Source organism: Neoarius graeffei, chromosome 17 (genome assembly GCF_027579695.1).
Source record: "Neoarius graeffei isolate fNeoGra1 chromosome 17, fNeoGra1.pri, whole genome shotgun sequence".
NCBI lineage: Eukaryota > Metazoa > Chordata > Actinopteri > Siluriformes > Ariidae > Neoarius > Neoarius graeffei.
In genome coordinates this window covers 70,684,674-70,705,140 of record NC_083585.1, presented here as the reverse complement: position 1 = coordinate 70,705,140, position 20,467 = coordinate 70,684,674, and the positions used below count along the sequence as shown (strand labels likewise).

Sequence of the window (20,467 nt, the reverse complement as noted above, 5' to 3'; positions counted from 1 at the left end):
CCCTAGACTCAGGCGAGGAAGTCTGCGTCGTAGCCTTGGACATCCAGGGGGCATTTGACAAAGTGTGGAATCACGGTCTGATGGCCAAACTCTATTCGAGAGCAGTGTCTGGAAAGCTGCTCCAATGGCTCCAAAGCTACAGTGGGGAAAATAAGTATTTGATACACTGTCAATTTTGCAAGTTTTCCCACTTACAAAGAATGAAGAGGTCTGTAATTTTTATCGTAGGGACACTTCAACTGTAAGAGAGAATCTAAAAAAAAAATCCAGAAAATCACATTAATTTGCATGTTATTGCATGAAATAAGTATTTATCACCTACCAACCAGCAAGAATTCTGGCTCTCACAGACCTGTTAGTTTTTCTTTAAGAAGCCCTCCTATTCTCCACTCATTACCTGGATTAATTGCACCGGTTTGAACTCGTTACCTGTATAAAAGACACCTGTCCACACACTCAATCAAACTCCAACCTCTCCACCATGGGCAAGACCAAAGAGCTGTCTAAGGACACCAGGGACAAAACTGTAGACCTGCACAAGGCTGGGATGGGCTACAGGACAATAGGCAAGCAGCTTGGTGAGAAGGCAACAACTGTTGGCGCAATTATTAGAAAATGGAAGAAACTCAAGATGACTGTCAATCTCCCTCGGTCTGGAGCTCCATGCAAGATCTCGCCTCGTGGGGTATCAATGATCATGAGAAAGGTGAGGGATCAGCCCAGAACTACACGGGAGGACCTGGCTAATGACCTGAAGAGAGCTGGGACCACAGTCTCAAAGATTACCATTAGTAACACACTACGCAGTCATGGATTAAAATCCTGCAGCACGCGCAAGGTCCCCCTGCTCAAGCCAGCACATGTCCAGGCCCATCTGAAGTTTGCCAATGACCATCTGGATGATCCAGAGGAGGCATGAGAGAAGGTCATGTGGTCATATGAGACCAAAATAGAGCTTTTTGGTATAAACTCCACTCGCTGTGTTTGGAGGAAGAAGGACGAGTACAACCCCAAAAACACCATCCCAACCATGAAGCATGGGGGTGGAAACATCATACTTTGGGGTGCTTTTCTGCAAAGGGGACAGGATGACAGCACTGTATTGAGGGGAGGCTGGATGGGGCCATGTATTGCGAGATTTTGGGCAACAACCTCCTTCCCTCAGTAAGAGCATTGAAGATGGGTCGTGGCTGGGTCTTCCAGCATGACGATGACCCAAAACACACAGCCAGGGCAACTAAGGAGTGACTCCGTAAGAAGCATTTCAAGGTCCTGGAGTGGCCTAGCCAGTCTCCAGACCTGAACCCAATAGAAAATCTTTGGAGGGAGCTCAAACTCCGTGTTGCCCAGCGACAGCCCTGAAACCTGAAAGATCTGTATGGAGGAGTGGGCCAAAATCCCTGCTGCAGTGTGCGCAAACCTGGTCAAGAACTACAGGAAATGTCTGACCTCTGTAGTTGTTTCTGTACCAACTATTAAGTTCTGTTTTTCTATTGTATCAAATACTTATTTCATGCAATAACATGCAAATTAATTATTTAAAAATCATACAATGTGATTTTCTGGATTTATTTTTAGATTCTGTCTCACAGTTGAAGTGTACCTACAATAAAAATTACAGACCTCTCCATTCTTTGTAAGTGGGAAAACTTGCAAAATCGGCAGTATATCAAATATTTATTTTCCCCACTGTACCTCTCGAACAGATCCATCAGAGTGGTCCTGTCAGGCCAGGCCTCAGAACCCTACTCCATCAATGCCTCAGTACCTCAAGGATCGATCCTCGCCCCTCTCCTCTATCTTCATCGATGACCTGGTTGATGTATGTGAGAATGAGATGTACACGTATGCTGACAACTTAACCTTGTATGCATGCATCAGATCTCCAGCAGACAAGGCCAAAGTGGAGGCAAGCCTGAACCAGGATCTCCAACAAATCGCCATCTGGGGAGACCAGTGGAAGACCACTTTCGAGCCATCAAAGTGTAAGTTTGTTACACTCAAGAAAGAGGACTCCATCTGCACTGGACCTGCACTTCAATGGTCACTGGTTGACCATGGCCAATGAGTTGGACATCGTGGGGGTCACAATAGACAAGAAGCTGTCCTAATCGAAACATCTGACCAAAATCTCCATACAGGCAGGTCAGAAACTGGTAGCGCTGAGGAGAGTGGCCAGTAAACTCACCACGGAGAGCCGAGCAACTGTCTACAAGCTACAGGTACGCAGTGTCATGGAATACGCCTCACTCAGCTGGACAAGTGTCTCACCAACACATCTTGGCCTACTCAACAACATCCAGAAAAAGGCCCTAAAGATTATAGGAGTGGACCAGGACACTGCCAGCACAAAACTCTCCATCCCCAGCCTTGGCCACAGAAGACAGGTTGCTGCTGCTACAGTCCTGTTCAAAATGCACACCCACCACTGCCCTACGGATCTCCGGGATATGCTCCCCCCGCCATACCCTAGACGGCGAACCACCCACCTATGCACAGCTATGCCAGATTATGCCCTGGATCTCTCAGCCTCTAATACTCGCACCCTGGACAGAACCTTCCTCCACACTGCTGTCTGGGTATGGAATAGCCTTCCAGAACATGTAGTTGGACCCATAGACACTGGCCCCCAGGCCTTTGTATGGAATAGCCTTCCAAAACATGTAGTTGGACCCGTAGACACTGGCCCCCAGGCCTTTAAATGCAGGGTCAACAGGCATCTTCTGACCACTCCTCCCACTACCAGATGAGCTACAGTGAACCAGATGATTGGCCAAGTGGAATTGTATTCTATCTTGCTATTGTTCACAATAATATTAAAAAAAAAAAAAACCTGTGCTCAAAATATTGTTCATAAGTTATCATGCACTGGTCATGGGTTTTTTTGGTTTGTTTGTTTTTTAATCACAAAAACCTGCAATTCTAACAGGGGTGTGTCGACTTTTATATTCACTATATGACAAATACGGCATGAAAATCACATCACAGTTTACAGATTGTGACCGAAACCTGATGAACAGGAGGTTTCAGCTCTGCTGCCTTCGAGTCGTTGTTGTTTTGGTGAATTTCTGAGTAAAGAACAATCAGACCAATATTTATTTAAAATATAAACTTCCATGCCAACTACAACATGAACACAAATCTGCAGGTTTAAATGTTTTAAAACTTCTCATCATGTCTTTTATTCATGCTATGACTATTTGTATAGCTGAGACGCTGAAAGATCGAGGCCACAAAGCTTCCTAAAATCGTTCAGTCCGAATTATTTGGTGATTTACAGCAACAGGAAGTGATGCGACATGCAACAGGAAGTATAATGAAGTTTAATGTTAACACAAATGAGAAGTAAAAATATTGGCGGTGTTCGTATTGTTGAGATCCGCATGTTTGTTGCTGGTTTCCGCTGCTCAGATTCGTTGTGCTGCTGCAGGTACTGCAGTGTTTTCCCTGTAAATAAGCCCGTTTTAAAAATAAGCACACCCCTCACCTCATTCTGACACGGCCGAAGCTGATGCGATTCACAGGTGTAATTTATATCCAAACCAACCTGTCAGTGGTTCCACACACATTAAACACCCACCAACGTGAACGCAGCGTTAGCTCAGGACCAGGGGCAGAGACCCCACACCCTCATTTCCTCTGTTCAGCTCCCGCGTGTGTGAGAAGGGAATAAACACTGCAGGTGTCATGCTGTTGTAGGAATATAATCAATATCCAGGGGTGGTGTGATGGAGCAGAGTTACTGCTACCGTGTTCCAATAACAGCACGTCCCCAAGCGTTTGATTCCTACAGTTTTATTTTTTACTCATTAAATAAAAGCTTGTCATACTTTTTCTCTGTTTATAGTTGCATTTAATGTTGAGTTGGTTCCTGTTCTCACTTCTTCTCCTCCACAGACAGAGGGCTGGAATACTGTGCTTTTAATCTTATTCCGAACAGGAGGTGATTTTCAGAGGAACTCACTCTTCAATGGTGATGTCACTGTATTTCTTCAGGTTGTCTCCTTCTCCTCCGTACACTGTCACACGTTTGGGCATGTAGGTGTCATCCGTCGAATCCACTCTCAACATCAACTTGCTGAAAATAAAAAAAAAAAAAAAAGGAATAAATCAAACACGGTGAAGGAACACTTCAACCAAGAAACGCAAAAAGCAAATCATTGGGAATGAAGCAGTGAGATCAGTGCTACAAGTAATCATTAAAGTGTTGTGGGGTCAGTAGGCGTTAAATCGCCATTAAATGGGGTCAGTCGCCGTTAATGCAGGGCTAATGTGGGTTAGTCAGCTTCTTTATTTCTTTAAAGCTTTTATTATCCTCAGTACTCAGGTGTGTTTAAGAACGGATTTTAAAAATCTAACTTTGTCCAGTTTGTTTAATTTTCCTTTATTTTTTTTTCTTGTTAAATCAAACTCCTAAATCTCATGACGGGTGCTGGATTTTGGGAAACTGTCTTCAGGCATTTCACTTATTATTAACCCTCCTGGATGTGTTCAGTAATTAACACTGAATCCCGCTCATGTTGGAAAAACAAAGTGACATGCTCCAGTTCGACTGTGTGTGTGTGTGTGTGTGTGTGTGTGTGTGCGCGCGCGTGTACCTGACCACAGTTCCTCTCTTCATGTGTAAGCGTATCCAGTGTTGTCCCTGCATGCCGTCACTCTCCCAGTACGTCTCTGTGTCTCCGTCAGTAAGACACGCAGCACCTCCACTCGGGTCCTTCTTCACAAAAACACACGCACTGACTCTCACACATTCTACACACACACTAACACTGATGTACCAGAATGTAATGCACGGTAGTGTAATGTAGCAGGATGTAATGTAGTGTGATGTAACACTGTACCATAGCATAACGTAATGCAGCGTGAGGTAATGTAATGCAGTGTAGCATTGCAATGTAGTGTGATGTAATTTAACACTGTAACCCTGTAATGTAGCATGAGGTAATGTTGCATAACGTAGAGCGATGTAACGAAGTGTAACCTTGTAACGTAACATGCTGTAACACTAACATTCTAATGTAATGTAAAGTAGCATGATGTAACATAGTGGCGTGTGTGTACCGGGCAGGAGGAGACATCGATGTTGTTCACACACTGTTTCACACTGCCCAGGTTCTCATCCTCTTTCCCAACATGATCATAAAAATAATGAACCAGATCCTCATCACACTCAAACGTCCAGGTGGGAGGAATGTACCTGCACGCACGCACACACACAATGTATTATACACACACACACACACTAACACCTACACACATCACCTTAAATCACCTGGTCTAAACTCACCTGAGTTTCTGCACTGCAGCTTCGTCTCTCTCTGCGATTTTGGGTCGAGCCCCGAGGTGGAAACAGTTTTCTGCATCCACCACCTCCTCCCACCTAACAACACATTAAACATCAGCTTAACATGAAACATCAGTAAATCCTACACACACACACACACACACACACACCTGTTGCAGGGTTTGTGGTCAAAGCCAAACAGCTGTTGCTGCCTGCTCACTGAGTCGGGGTGTTCAACAGGAACCAGTCGGGTTCCTCCTTCTGTGTGTTTACACGCCAAAATCCAGCCTTCTTCCAAATCCACACCACTGCGGTACTGTTCCATCTGCTCCTAAACACACACACAAATAAAGCACATGTTAAATTTGTGCTGCTTTAACAGTCATTTGTTTGAGAGCTGGAGATGAAACGCAGTCAAATGAGAATAAGGTGTGGCACACAAAGCAACAGGCAGGCACAAAATCAGTTCAACTCCCTTCACTGTTGTTTGGTTCAAGTGCGCAATCTAATCATGTGTTATAACCACACTGGGCAATAAAACTGATATATTATCATGATACACTTTTATTATCCTCAGTACTCAGATTTTAAAAATCTAACTTTGTGCAGTTGGTTTAATTTTCCTTTATTTTTTCCTTGTTAAATCAAACTCCTAAATCTCATGGCGGGTGCTGGATTCTGGGAAACTGTCTTCAGGTATTTCACTGCATGTGATATGACAATGTTTTTGCAACAACTAATTTACAACATTATTATTACAACATGCAAAACTGCTAAAATACATATTAACTGGCATAACAATACAAGGAAGTGTGTCGAGTTCTAGACTCTGATTGGTCAGAAAGTGATTAATCCTCTATAACGGCAAACGATTTCGTTGGACGTTTTATACAAAAGGTTTTAATCATCAGATTCGCAAAAAATAAAAAATGCCGTTTCTCAAAATCCAGTGAACGCGAAGAGAATAAAACAGTTATCCCACTCAATCTCGTCGTACAATCGGATTATAGCGCCATCAGCTCATGTACGACTCGATTTTGTGGAATAACTGTTTAATGTGCTGCGGTAAAGTTACATTATTGGCCCTACAGTATATGTTATTAATGTTACTCACTTGATGATGATGATTTCTCTGAACGTGTATGTTTATGTACAAGCGGAGTGATTGTTTTTGCATTGGGGGCAGGAGAGCTGAGAGATTTTTATGTGCCGGATATGTCATGTTGAGATTTCCAGAAGTTTCACTTCTTTGCGGTTCCTTGGGAACAGATTGGTGAGGGATCGACTCCCGGTAGCTGCTGTAGTGTAAGCGAGAACAGGAGCTAAACATAAATATCAACTGGTTGAAAAAAAGGGGTTTTTTTTGAGCAAACAAAATGTTGTAATCATTAGCAGACTGTTGTGGTATAAAAGGAATCAACCCCACTGCAGTGCTCACAGTAACACGCGTGTTTTATTCTCGGATTGCCACTCAGTATGGAAACATCCAGCGCAGTGACGTCACACACCCGGAAGTACAAAGTCCTGAATGAGAGGCGGGGTCAGAGCGCGAGCCGTGTTGTGCTGGAATCCCGTTAATGACGCGGGAAGCGGAGCCGGAAGTGGCTGCTGACTGGGTTCTGAGGGTGAACGGTACCTTAGTGATTCTGACCCACAGGCCGTGGCTGTTGTAGTACTCCTCCCCGGAGGTCCGGATGCAGGTGCCTTTCTTGGGCTCGATGGTGAGTTTGCAGGACTTCCTGCTGGGGGCCTGATGCGGACTGTCCCACACGGGGATGAGGGCCAGGCCCCCGCTCCCTGCGGCCGCTGCGGAGGCTGAGGAAGAGGAGGCAGCCGAGCTGGACGAGGAGTCTCGACACACTTTATAACACACCTCCTTCGGCACGAAGCACAGGCTGTCCGGGAGAGGCTCGCTCCGCCGGAAGCACTCCGTGCAGCGGGTGATGAAGCGGATCCTCCCCAGGAGCAGGTGCGGCTCGGAGCCCGGGGACATCGCGCCACTCCGCCTTGGTTATCCAGCAGCAGACTCGGTTTCAGCTCGCTGTTGCGATCATCCCTGTGCGGCGGAGCTGTTCGGAGCAGCGCGTTTACACCGCACTAATCCAGTTCAACCCGCTTCCGCCCAGCGCGCGCTCTCCTGCAGCACCACCTCACAACTTCCGCGTCCAAAGGGCGCTCCGCCATGACGTCATCACGTCGCAGCGACGCCGGAAGTAAAGTCCTTTCCGGTTTATGTGCGAGTCAGGAAGTCCTGTCCCTCACAGCGCTTGTCGCTCTGCTGGCGTTATGGATCCCCGACACTCAGAATGCGTTTAACTCTAGATTTAAAACTGCCCGCTTTACTCTGATTAGCTTTAGTGTCTTCACTGAATTTTAACGTGTCAATGTAATTAAAGTACTGCCATATTTACACACTTTCAATCTGCTGTCCGAGTCAGGGGGAGTCCCAATACCCGGCTGAAAGCGCGCACTCTGATTGGTCCCAATACCCGGCTGAAAGCGCGCACTCTGATTGGTCCGAATACCCGGCTGAAAGCGCGCACTCTGATTGGTCCCAATACCCGGCTGAAAGCGCGCACTCTGATTGGTCCGAATACCCGGCTGAAAGCGCGCACTCTGATTGGTCCACACGACTGACTGACTTTAGTCAGTTCAATAGAAATACAAACCACCGTAAACACATCAAATACATGGAGACACAAAAAAGTGAAACTTTTCCATTGTGGTGCATAAAGTCAAATGGCAAAATGAAGCTATAGAATGTAAAATAAAAATATGGTACATACTGAAACAAAAGTATGAAAAGATACTGCACAAAAAGTACTCTGAGCAAGATACATGTGTAAAAACTAACAGGACAGAGACAAACCGAGGATTTAGTTAGAGGACAAACAAAGTTTAGTTTAGTTAAATTTATTTGCCACATAAAATATAGATTACACAAAGTATAAATTACAACAAAAAAAATAAATATATACATGTGTATAGCAAAAATAGGGGGAAAAAAAAGATACAAATGTGACAGGAGAAGAAAACAGGGCGTAAGCCCCAATTGACATTCAACCCCCACAGATTACAAAAATATAAAGACTTATGACGCATTTAGAATAGTAAAAAAAAAAAGGGGAGGGAAAAAAATCATACATTACGGAGGATGGTACAAAGCGAGTTTCTCAAAGAAGTGAACAGATATTTGTCTTTTGAAGGAGATTGGCGTGGGGGAGAATTTTATAGCAGATGGAAGGCTGTTCCATAATTTAACAGTTCTTGGAAAGTAAGAGTTCCGATAGTAGTTTTGCTTGTGATTGAAGAAGAAGCGGAGATCAGCTGGATGGAAGTTTCTGGTGCAATATCTAGATGTAGTTGGAACGAGCAAACTAGCTAAACTATCACTAACAGTACCGTTTTTGATTTTGTAAAGCAAGACAGCGTCACTGATTTCTCGGCGATACTCTAAAGGGAGAAGACTGAGCGACTTAAGGCGATCGGTATAGGACACATCAGGGGGGTAGTTCAGGATAAACTTTGTGGCACGGCGCTGAATGTTCTCTAAAAGAGCCTTGTGCTTAGCAGTTGAAGGTGACCATATGCTTGAGGCGTACTCCAGGCGAGGCCTAACTAAGGTGCAATAAAGCAATTTTCTTGTACTTTGGTCATAGATGTCGTGACAGACCCGCCTCACCAGCCCAAGCATCCTGTTAGCTTTTGCACACATGAGCTCTATATGTGGACCCCAGGACAGATCGTTTGTTACAGTGACTCCGAGGTCTATTACTTGCGCTGCTGCATCCAAAGTGCGGCCACACAGCTGGTAACAGTGCGGTGGACGCTTTGTCGAACGCTTCTTGGACATATGCATAACCCTACACTTATGGCCCTTTTCCACTACCCTTTTTCAGCTCACTTCAGCCCGACATGGCTCGCGTTTCGACTACCAAAAACCAGCACGACTCAGCTCGCTTCAGCCCTGCTTAGCCCCTAAAACTCGCACCGTTTTGGAGTGGGGCTGAAGCGAGCCAAACCGTGCCGAGTGAGGCTGGGGGCGTGAGCAGACACTCCCCTGTGCACTGATTGGTGAGGAGGAGTGTCCTCACATGCCCACACACGCCCCGCGAGCGCGCTGGGATCTGTAAACACCGCAAACCCGGAAGAAGAAGAATTACGAATTACGAGAATTTCTGAAGCCTTATGCGCCTCGCCTCATCTATACGCTCTTGCCAGTATCTGTTGGCGTTGTCGGTGACAACAAGCCACAGCACCAAGACCAGCAACACTAACGACTCTATGTCCTCCATGTTTATTGTTTACTATTCGGGTCGTGAGACTACTGCTTAAAAGATCACTGAATCAGTGACATACAGAGCATCGTGGACGAGTTCGCGGAGCGCAAGGCTCGTCGTATGCCCTTCAAATAATGCGCGCAGTAGGCTATTGATGTTTTATTATGAGCCATGTACAGTATGTCACCTAATGTTTTTTTGTTTCTGAGTTACATGTTCGTTTGAAGGACTTAATGTACAAAATAACATAGTTGCACCCCGGAGTGTTGAAATTGGTAAACACAGTGCATTCAGTGAGGTTTGCACCGCCCTCCTTTTATTTCTGACTCTTCCTGTCACCGTTGCAACCTCTGAGCGCTCATTCGTATGCCCTTCAAATAATGTGCGCAGTATAGGCTATTGATGTTTTATTATGAGCCATGTACAGTATCCTAATGTTTTTTGTTTCTGAGTTACATGTTCGTTTGAAGGACTTGATGTACTAAATAACATAGTTGCACCCGGTAGTGTTGAAATTGGTAAACACCGCAGTTGCGGACATTTTGTAACCTAAAATGATGTTATGATAAGCTTTAATAAAGGGCCCGGTCATTTGCCCCGCCCCCGGCCCGGCTCTGACTTGTTCCGCCACTGTCACTGATGTCACTGTTTGCGCTGCTTAACGACATCACGTGACGTCCACCCACTTTCGCTAACTCCACCCAATGTGTCCACCCACTTCCAGCCAGCACGGTTCAGCGCGGTTGTAGTCGAAATGCAACTCCAACAGCCCCGCTCAGCCCGACTCAGCTCGACTCAGCACGGCACGGCTCAGCCGCGTTTGTAGTGGAAAAGCAGCATTAGATGCGCTGAACTCCATACCGTGCTCTATACTCCAATTGTACAGTGAGTCAAGGTCACACTGCAAGGAGAGAGACGAACTTGCAGACTCTATAGAGCGGTAGAGCTTGGAATCATCAGCATAAGGGCAATATCCGAACCATGCTGCACGTAGTTTGGCATGTCGTTTGCGTAAATCAAAAACAGCAGGGGTCCGAGGATAGATCCCTGCGGGACCCCTGATGTCACCGGCAGCCAAGAGGAGGTAACACCCTCAAGGACAATGCGTTGTCGTCTTCCACCCAGGTAGGACTCAAACCATTTCAACAAAGGACCTGCAATCCCATACTGTTGTAGTTTGAACAAGAGCAGATGGTGAGGGACCTTATCAAAAGCCTTTGAGAGATCTAGATAAATAACATCAGTGTCATCCCCTACTGCTAACTTGTTCACAATGTCATGATAGACTTCGACAAGTTGCATTACAGTAGACTTTCCCTTAAGGAATCCGTGTTGTAGATGGTAGATGAAGGGTGAAATGTAACTGAAGCAGTGATTGTAGATGAAGGGTGAAATGTAACTGAAGCAGTGATTGTAGACGCAGCGCTCAAGGACTTTTGATACAATACAGAGCAGGGAAATGGGCCTGAAGCATTGAGTTCTTCCTCTAGAACTGAGATAAAAAAAGGTTTGGACTAGATGTTTGAAAGCACTTTGGGAAGACAGACTTCCAAAAACAATGTCCAGTTCAAAACTTGTTTATCCCACCCAATAAGGCTTTTTTTTTAATATATAAAACCCTACTCCTCTTACCAATGAACTAAGTTTCTCTTAGAAAAAGAGATTTAAACATGTAGTTATTTTGTCTGCCAAATACAGCATTTAAAAGCTTCTGAACTTTCCTCCAAAGAACCCATTTTTATGAAGAGGATTACTGTTGTTTAGAGGTACAAGACACGCATGTGTACACATGTGAAATCAGACCTTGCTTTCAGAACCACAGATCAAGAAAAAAAAAAAACTACCACTTTTTTTTTGCAGTTCTTAAATCAGTAGGTGTTTGAGGCATCCAAGTAAACAAACCAATTTTTTGTTTTAATCCACTTTGAGAAGTTTCTGTCATTAAATTGAAGTGACCACTACCTGACGTCACCACTGCAGGAAGCCCATCTGACATTTTAAAGGAAATTCATCTTTTCTTGAACACTAGTTGGGCTCTGCAAATTAATTTGCTTTTTGAAGTCTGTGACTACTTTTACTTAAAACAAAATTGAGAAAATCCACTGGAGGATCCCTTTAAGTAGGACCCAAACAAAAACACACCCCACCTCTACAGAAAAGAGGAACCCAGGCAAGAACCATATTCTTTTAATTCTAGTAAAACCTATTCCAAAGATGTTCAATGTAGCCACAAAAGGGCCAGTGTAATTGCAGTCCAATTGAGCAGGAACCCTACCAGAGTCCTCCATTCAGAAAATTTGAGCTAAAGCTGCAAGATGATGGAGCTCCTGCTTGATTGGAACAACCACCTGCACTCACCCTTAATGGAGAAGATTGGACACTCCTGTACCTAGTTTGTCTAGAATAAAATGTGTAGCTTTTCGCGTTGCACTAAGAAACAGGTAAACCAATTTGCCAGGGAATCATCTGTTGCATCAAGTATGTTCAAGGATAAAGCATTTACAAAATCCACAGCCAACATGGACAGTGTTGAGAAACAGTCAAGCCACAGAATTAAAATAGGGCATCTTTATTCAAACAAATTCATCCTAAACTTCGGTAAAGATCACACCTCCACTAGACACTATTCCTGCTGCACCAGGAGAGCACCCTTCTGCTGCAGCAACAGCTCTTCCTGAAGAACTTAAAAAAAAAAAGTTTCATAAGAAGTCAATTTTACCTTTTAACAAATGAAATAGAACACCAGAATTTACCCATTTTACCATAATAACACACCTGGCCATCATAACAGTTTACAGCATTGCATTGAGTTGCCTTTATACCAGGTTCTCTACAAGGAACCCTTTCATAGCCTTACACTTGGCATTTGTCAACCTGGCCAGGTGTCTGCGGCTACAAAGTGGGCTCCACAAGGAGCAGTTTCATAGGTAACTGGGATGCAGCTATACTACTTACAAGAAAAAGCCCCATAAGTACCACACTTGCTCCTGTATCTACCATTATCTCCAAACTGCATACACCAACATCTAGATGCTCTGCAACAGTGGCCTTTTATTGTGTCTTTTGTCCCGATTGTGACTGGAGTCTCCTCCTACTCAACTAGTCATTAATAGTGTTCCAGCTGTGTGTTCCTGCAGTAATGACTCTTTTGTTGGCCGGAATCTCTCCTATGTTAGCATGGGATTGAAAAAAAACATGCAAAATTTATCTACTTATCTCACTTTGAGTGGTCTTCTGGGGAAGACCTAAGGTTACAAAATATATTAGTCAGATCAGAAGCAAGTGGAATCTTGAAGATTTGATTACCATGTCTTTGATACTTTTGTTCTGTCCATAGGAAGTAAAAAAAAAAAAAAAAAAACACCACAGACCAGCAGTAAAGTCCAGGCTTTATTGAGCCTATATGCGACAGAGGAAATACAGCATGATTTTGATGTGTCTAAGTGTCAAAAATCTTCACTATCATTTCCTGCTAATGTCACATGAGCAAGCCAGCTTAATATCACCTCAGAAGTCCAAACACACACACAAAAAAACCCCCCAAAACCTTGAATGCATGTAGTTATCGGGGGAGCTCCTCATTGGGTATCCATCCATCCATTATATGTAGTCGCTTATCATGTACAGGGTCACAGGCAAGCTGGAGCCTATCCCAGCTGACTATGGGTGAGAGGCAGGGTACACCCTCATTGGCCATTGGACTTGAACCCAGGACCTTCTTGCTGTGAGGTGACAGTGCTAACCACTACACCAGCATGCCACCCTCCTGATTGGGTAGTTCCTCTCAAATAAGTACAATAACTGTTTGGTCCAACAGCACTAAGTCACTCAGTCTTCTGGTTCTAATAAGGACTCTGGCTGCTGCATTCTTCAAAAACTGGAGCTCGTTTTTGTACCTAGTAAAAACATCTCAACAAGGTTTTTCAATCTAACCTCTTCTTTTTCTTTTGGCTGCTCCTTTGTCCATCTTTCCTGCCAGATTCATCTTCAGCATCCTTCTCCCAATATACTCAGCATCTCTTCTCCAGCCCATGTCCAACCAATTCAATCTCATCTCAATTGCTGTCTCCAAACCATCCAACATGGGCTGTCCCTCAAATGTATTCATTCCTAATCCTGTCCAGCTTCATCACTCCCAATGCAAATCTTAGCAATTGCGCATGCACATTCTGTGCTATGCACTTCCTGGTTCCTGAGTTGTTTGCAACGAGTCTTTTTTCCGCGAGTGTTGGCGTTAAATACTAATCTTTAAAAAAAAAAAATTCTACAGATAATTTTCCAGTATCCTCTTCATTTTTATTGTACCATCGCTTTCCTTTTTCCGCTTTTTTCTCTCTTTTTTTCGTAAGAATGCCAAGACTGGGAGCTTTCTTTTTCTTTCTCCTCCTGCGTAAAGACCACAAGCGGAGGCCATCCACATCGGATCTGCTTTAATATCAACAGCTCTTTGATTAAGGTACGTGAATCTTTTCATCATGGCACATCTTCAGCCTGTTCAGTGTACTGAGTGCAGGATGTTTAGTCATTCTTCCTCCGTCGCTAGTGATAGCTTTATTTGTGATGAGTGCAGATTAGTTAGCTCTCTGATGGAGAAGATTACAGTGTTAGAAGCGCGTATCCAGGCTTTAGAGAAGGCCAGCGAGAATGAGAACAGTGTAGTTTCTGCAGAGGAAAGGCTGGATGCCCAAGATGGAGTTAGTAATCCCCCAACTCCGGCATTAGAGCCCTTACAGCGGGGCGAATGGGTGACGACTCGGCGGCATAAGCGTAGAGCCAAAGCTACTGCTGAGGCTCGCCCACGGGAGCACCACTCCTCTCCACTTCACGTGTCAAACAGGTTTGCTCTCCTTAGTGATGCACCCACTGAGAAACCTGAAAGAGCTCTGATTATAGGCAGAGGTGGGCAGTAACGCGCTACATTTACTCCGTTACATTTACTTGAGTAACTTTTTGGATGAATTGTACTTGTAAGAGTAGTTTTAATGCAGCATACTTTTTACTTTTACTTGAGTATATTTGTGAAGAAGAAGCGGTACTTTTACTCCGTTACATTGGGCTATATTCTGCTCATTACTCGCTACTTTATTTTTATTGATCCGTGCGATGCGTGGTCTGTTTGTTTATGTTTTGTCGAGACTTCCAGCAGAGGCTCTGTCACATGACCGCATCTCACCGATCACATGTAGCAGCCAGAGCCATAGTGGGAGGAGCTATGGTTTAACTCCGTTTCGCCAATCAAACAGAGCCAAGCCGCCGCGCGCGCCTGCACACAAAATTCCCACGGCAAGAGCAGTCCAGGTAGAAAAGAGCCCGGAAGCAGAAGGAAAATGGCAGAGACAGCGGCCAGCGTTTCTCATCAAGCTGAAGAGGCACAGCCCGGCCACACATACAAACCATGTTCACTCTCCAAACAACAACAAATAATAATGTTAAGCGGTGTCACGTGTCTCCCCAAACCAGTGGACGTTTCAGCTTATAAAAACTCAACGCCGAATTTGAGGAAACACATTGCGGTCAGTAGGCTGTGCGCTTTTGGCTGTGTTCGTAGGCAGACGTTAGCCCTGTTGTAACATCATAAATAACTGTAAAATACATTGTTTTGTGGAAATGTATTGACGCACTGCGGCCTCAGACGGCAAGACACACACACACACACACACACACACCAGAGAACCAAGAAATAAAACTACAAAAAATCTTCCTAACAATCACTTTTTATTGATGCGAAACCAAAAAATGCTCATGAAAATAAGGTTGCTCGCCTGATGTCAGCTCCTCAATAGCGTTACAGTTGTACACGGCTCTGGTCAAAAACTGGGAATGGAAGACTGGTGAAAACTTACTAAATAACAAAACGCCTAACATATCGTTTGTGAAATCTCCATTTTTCAAGCTGCTGTATTTGTTGTGGATTAGAGAGATTTGTGAAGACTTTAGGTGTTTTTTTCTGTGAGATTTGTTTTATTATTTGTCTACAAGTGCTTGTTCACAAAAGGAAGGGCATTAGCTTGTTAGCTTGACCGCTTGCTAGCAATCCCCACCACCACCCAGCCCAGCTGGGCACTGGCAGCTAGTTAGCAACCTTTCTGCTGGTTACTTCCACTTGCTAACTCCTCTGCGAGATGGAGCCAGTAAACAACTTTTTGGGAGATGAAAGGATTAACATCGTTGATTGCATCTTACAGGATTATTTTCAGTCTTTTTCGTACGAGGAGATATTACGTGTGATGTTCAGCTGCTGTTAAAGCTGAACAGTCACTTCACGGAGTGAACATGCACGCACACACACACACAGTGTTATGGTTGATGTGCAGACTGCCTTGAGCTTCTTTTTCTTTGTAACCTCTACCCATTGTTTTTTTATTATGTTACTTTGTAAAGATTTAATTAATATTTAATTTATTATTGTTTTCACCTGTTCACGGCTAAAAGGTCGCAGCTTCACAGTGCAAAACTGAGAGCCAGCTGCTGTTAAAGCTCAACAGTCACTTCATGGAGTGAACACACACACACACACAGTGTTATGGTTTATGTGCAGACTGCCTTGAGCTTCTTGTTGTTATTGTTAATATACAGAACTACACACACAGTTTGTGTGAAATATATATGAAATCTCTGCCTGTTATGACGTCCTGATCAATAAACAAAGTTACTCAGCAGTTACTCAGTACTTGAGTAGTTTTTTCACTTAGTACTTTTTACTCTTACTTAAGTAATTAATTGGATGACTACTTTTTACTTTTACTTGAGTAATATTATTCTAAAGTAACAATACTCTTACTTGAGTACAATTTTTGGCTACTCTACTCACCTCTGGTTATAGGGGACTCTATCATACAGCACGTGAAATTAGCTCAGCCTTTAGGGGCACCAGCAGCTTTAGTCAGGTGTATACCGGGAGCCAGGGTGCCGGACATAGCAGGTAATCTTAGGGTCCTAGGCAAGCACAGGTTCTCAAAGATAGTTATCCATGCAGGAGCTAATGATATACGCCTTCGTCAGTCTGAGGTTACTAAGAGTAACTTTGTAGAGGTGTTTAAATTAGCGAAGGCGATGTCCGATGCTGTAGTATGCTCTGGCCCCATCCCAATGCGGCGTGGCGATGTAGCTTACAGCAGGTTATGGTCGCTGAACTGCTGGCTGTCCAGGTGGTGCTCTGAAAACAGTGTGGGCTTTAGAGATAATTGGGCTAATTTTGAGGGCACTGCTGGCCTGTTAGGGCGGGACGGTATCCATCCCACTCGGGAAGGTGCTGCTCTTATTTCCTGCAGCATAGGTCATAGTCTCAGAACAGGCATACATGTCAACCTATACGGAATGTCCGTATTTTATACGGATTTGATTCAATAAACGTAGTATATGGGCGTATAAATAAAGTTATACGGATTCTTTAAAAAAACTTCAATATTTATCTAGAGCTATAATCAATTCCCACGACAGCCAGTAAAGAGTCTTATGAAATCGCGCGTTATCTTGTGGTAGCGAGACTTCGTTCCACTTTTGATCATGCGCACGCCGCATTGCGAGAATCCCGCCAACCCGGAAGTCATAGACATAAACATAGACGCCGCCTTCTGCGTAGAATCATACGTCATCCTCGCCGCCAAATTGGATGTGGCAAAGTGGCGATTCTGAGAATAAAGATGCCTCATTCATGTGCTGCGTTTAACTGTACCAACAGGTTTACCGTCCAAACGAGATCACATGGGATTACCTTTCACAGGTGAGACTGGAAAAATACTTTTCATTGTATTTGGTCATTATAACGTAATTTTACAAACAGATTTTCCTGACTGGGCGGCACGGTGGTGTAGTGGTTAGCGCTGTCGCCTCACAGCAAGAAGGTCCTGGGTTCGAGCCCCGGGGCCGGCGAGGGCCTTTCTGTGCGGAGTTTGCATGTTCTCCCCGTGTCCGCGTGGGTTTCCTCCAGGTGCTCCGGTTTCCCCCACAGTCCAAAGACATGCAGGTTAGGTTAACTGGTGACTCTAAATTGACCGTAGGTGTGAATGCGAATGGGTGTCTATGTGTCAGCCCTGTGATGACCTGGCGACTTGTCCAGGGTGTACCCCGCCTTTCGCCCGTAGTCAGCTGGGATAGGATCCAGCTTGCCTGCGACCCTGTAGAAGGATAAAGCGGCTACAGATAATGAGATGAGATTTTCCTGACTTTGTGGCTAATATGAAGTCTCGTGCATAATAGCCGCTCGGTGAAACCTGTCTCCAAACAATGAAGTATTTCCTTTGTAACTACGCTGATAACACTTTGTGTTTTTGTCAAACATTGGAGCTTTGTATTCATTCTGAAGGTTTATTGTTATTAATATTGAATAAAATGTAACTGGGATATATCATTGTTAATTATCATTCAAATTTTAGGTAAATTATTTTAATTTGCATCTTATACGGATTTTATAAGGGAAATACGGATTTTGGAGGTTGGTTATACAGGTTTGATTGACCAAAGGTTGACATGTATGAACAGGCCTAGTTAATTTCTGACAATCCAGAGCCAAGGCCAGGGAGCAGACAAACAGGCTAAACCGACTGTCTGCTAGCTGCACAGAGTTGTCACTTAGGGCCCACTACATCGAGACTGTGTCTGTTCCCCGAGCTCAACAAAAAGGTAGAAATACTCAGAGAGTTTGTTCCAGTAACCTAATCAATATAAAATTAGATCATACTGACTGTACAGCTGCTGCCAGCACCTTTGATCTAAAGGCGGGGCTATTAAATATTAGATCTCTTACATCTAAAGCGCTAATGGTTAATGAACTCATTACTGATCAGGAGTTTAATGTACTGTGTTTAACAGAAACATGGATTAAGCCAAATGAATATATAGCATTAAATGAAGCGAGTCCTCCTGGATACAGTTATATACACCAGCCTCGTCTAACTGGCAGAGGAGGAGGCGTCGCGGTTATTTATAATGATTATCTAGGTGTAACACAAAAACCTGGTTATAAATTTAATGCAACTGAAGTTCTTCATATGAATATAATGTATGTAGCCTCGAAAAATAAGTCTACCCAGTTAATTCCGTTACTTATTATTTACAGGCCCCCGGGGCCATATTCTGAGTTTCTTTCTGAATTTGCAGATTTTATCTCAGATCTGGTTATTTCCTTAGACAAAGCTTTAGTTGTTGGAGATTTTAATATTCACTTCAATAACCCAGAAGACCCTTTAAAAACAGCGTTTGTTTCCATTTTAGATTCAGTAGGGATTAAGCAGAATGTCATAGGACCGACCCATAATGGTGGTCACACCCTCGATCTAATACTAACATTCGGGTTAAACATAGAAAATATAGTCACACTTCCACAGTCTGAAGTTATCTCAGATCATTATCTCATCTCATTCAAACTATGTCTGAGTAATAATATATGCACCTCACCATGCTACTGTATTAAACGTACATTCACATCAACTACTGCACAGAGCTTTATAAATGATCTCCCAGAGTTATCAACTTTGATTGGGTCACTGTCAGCCCCTGCAGAACTTGATCAGGCAACTGAATGCTTAGAGTCAACATTCCGCCATACCTTAGATAATGTAGCTCCTCTTAAAAGGAAAATGATCAGAGACAAAAAATTAGCACCCTGGTATAATGATGACACTCGCACATTAAAACAGACCACTCGAAAATTGGAACGTAAATGGCGTCAAACAAAATTAGCGTGGAAGGAGAGCTTCCTGAAGTATAGAAAAGCTCTTAGTGCTGCGAGATCAACATATCTCTCCTCCCTAATAGAAGATAACAAAAATAATCCTAGATTCCTATTTAATACTGTAGCAAAATTAACCAGGAATAAGTCCACTATAGACACATGCACACCTGCAGTATGTAGTAGCAACGACTTCATGAATTTTTTTAATGACAAAATTGAGAATATCCGACAAAAAATTCAAACTACTAATTTAAGGTCAGACAATGTAAGTGACCCTGTAGTTAACAATATAACTGTATCAGATCAGCAATTAGAATGTTTTACTCCCCTTAGAGAAACTGAATTACTTTCATTAATCTCGGCACCAAAAGCCTCAACTTGTGTACTAGATCCCTTACCTACACGTCTATTCAAACAGATAATACCTGAAGTAATTGAACCGCTTCTAAAAATAATAAATTATTCTCTTATGATTGGCTATGTACCCAAATCCTTTAAACTAGCAGTTATCAAACCCCTGATTAAAAAACCTGACCTTGATCCCTGTCAGCTGTCCAATTATCGGCCAATATCAAACCTCCCCTTTATCTCCAAGATCCTTGAAAAAGCTGTGGCACAGCAGTTATGCTCATATTTACATAGGAATAACATCCATGAAACGTATCAGTCAGGATTTAGACCTCATCATAGCACAGAGACAGCTCTGGTTAAAGTAGTAAACGACCTATTGTTGGCGTCTGATCAGGGCTGTGTCTCGCTGCTTGTGTTGCTTGACCTTAGTGCAGCATTTGATACCATTGATCATTCCATTCTTCTGGATAGACTAGAAAATGTTGTGGGAGTTAAGGGAACGGCCCTCTCCTGGCTCAGCTCTAATTTAACTGATCGCTATCAGTATGTTGATGTAAATGGTGATATTTCTAGACGTACTGAAGTAAAGTTTGGTGTTCCACAAGGTTCTGTCTTGGGTCCACTGCTTTTTTCTTTATATATGTTCCCTCTGGGTGATATTATTCATAAACATTGTATTAGTTTCCACTGTTATGCTGATGAGAGACACCAACTTAATAGAATTGAGGAATGTGTTAAGGACATTAGACACTGGATGCTTATTAACTTCCTTCTGCTTAACTCTGACAAGACTGATGTACTCGGACCACATGCAGCTAGAAGTAAGTTTTCTGATTCCACAGTAACTCTGGATGGCCTTTCTGTTTCTTCACGTGC

General features: G+C 43.5%; 2 protein-coding genes across 4 annotated transcripts in view; both read right to left on the bottom strand.

The window, feature by feature from the left end:
• Positions 1-7,475, bottom strand: part of hectd3 (HECT domain containing 3) — a 38,982-nt gene extending 31,507 nt beyond the window's left edge. Inside the window, exons 1-6 of one of the 3 annotated variants that reach the window (XM_060897957.1) lie at positions 6,924-7,475; positions 5,458-5,618; positions 5,291-5,383; positions 5,065-5,200; positions 4,599-4,720; positions 3,965-4,078 (exon numbers count right to left, since the gene is read on the bottom strand). In XM_060897957.1, coding sequence (XP_060753940.1) covers positions 3,965-4,078; positions 4,599-4,720; positions 5,065-5,200; positions 5,291-5,383; positions 5,458-5,618; positions 6,924-7,280 — 983 coding nt within the window. In that variant the 5' untranslated portion in view covers positions 7,281-7,475. The other 2 variants (XM_060897958.1, XM_060897959.1) reach the window with 2 other exon arrangements.
• Positions 1-20,467, bottom strand: part of rps8a (ribosomal protein S8a) — a 403,017-nt gene that overhangs the window by 82,189 nt on the left and 300,361 nt on the right. The gene's annotated exons all lie outside the window — the stretch shown is intronic.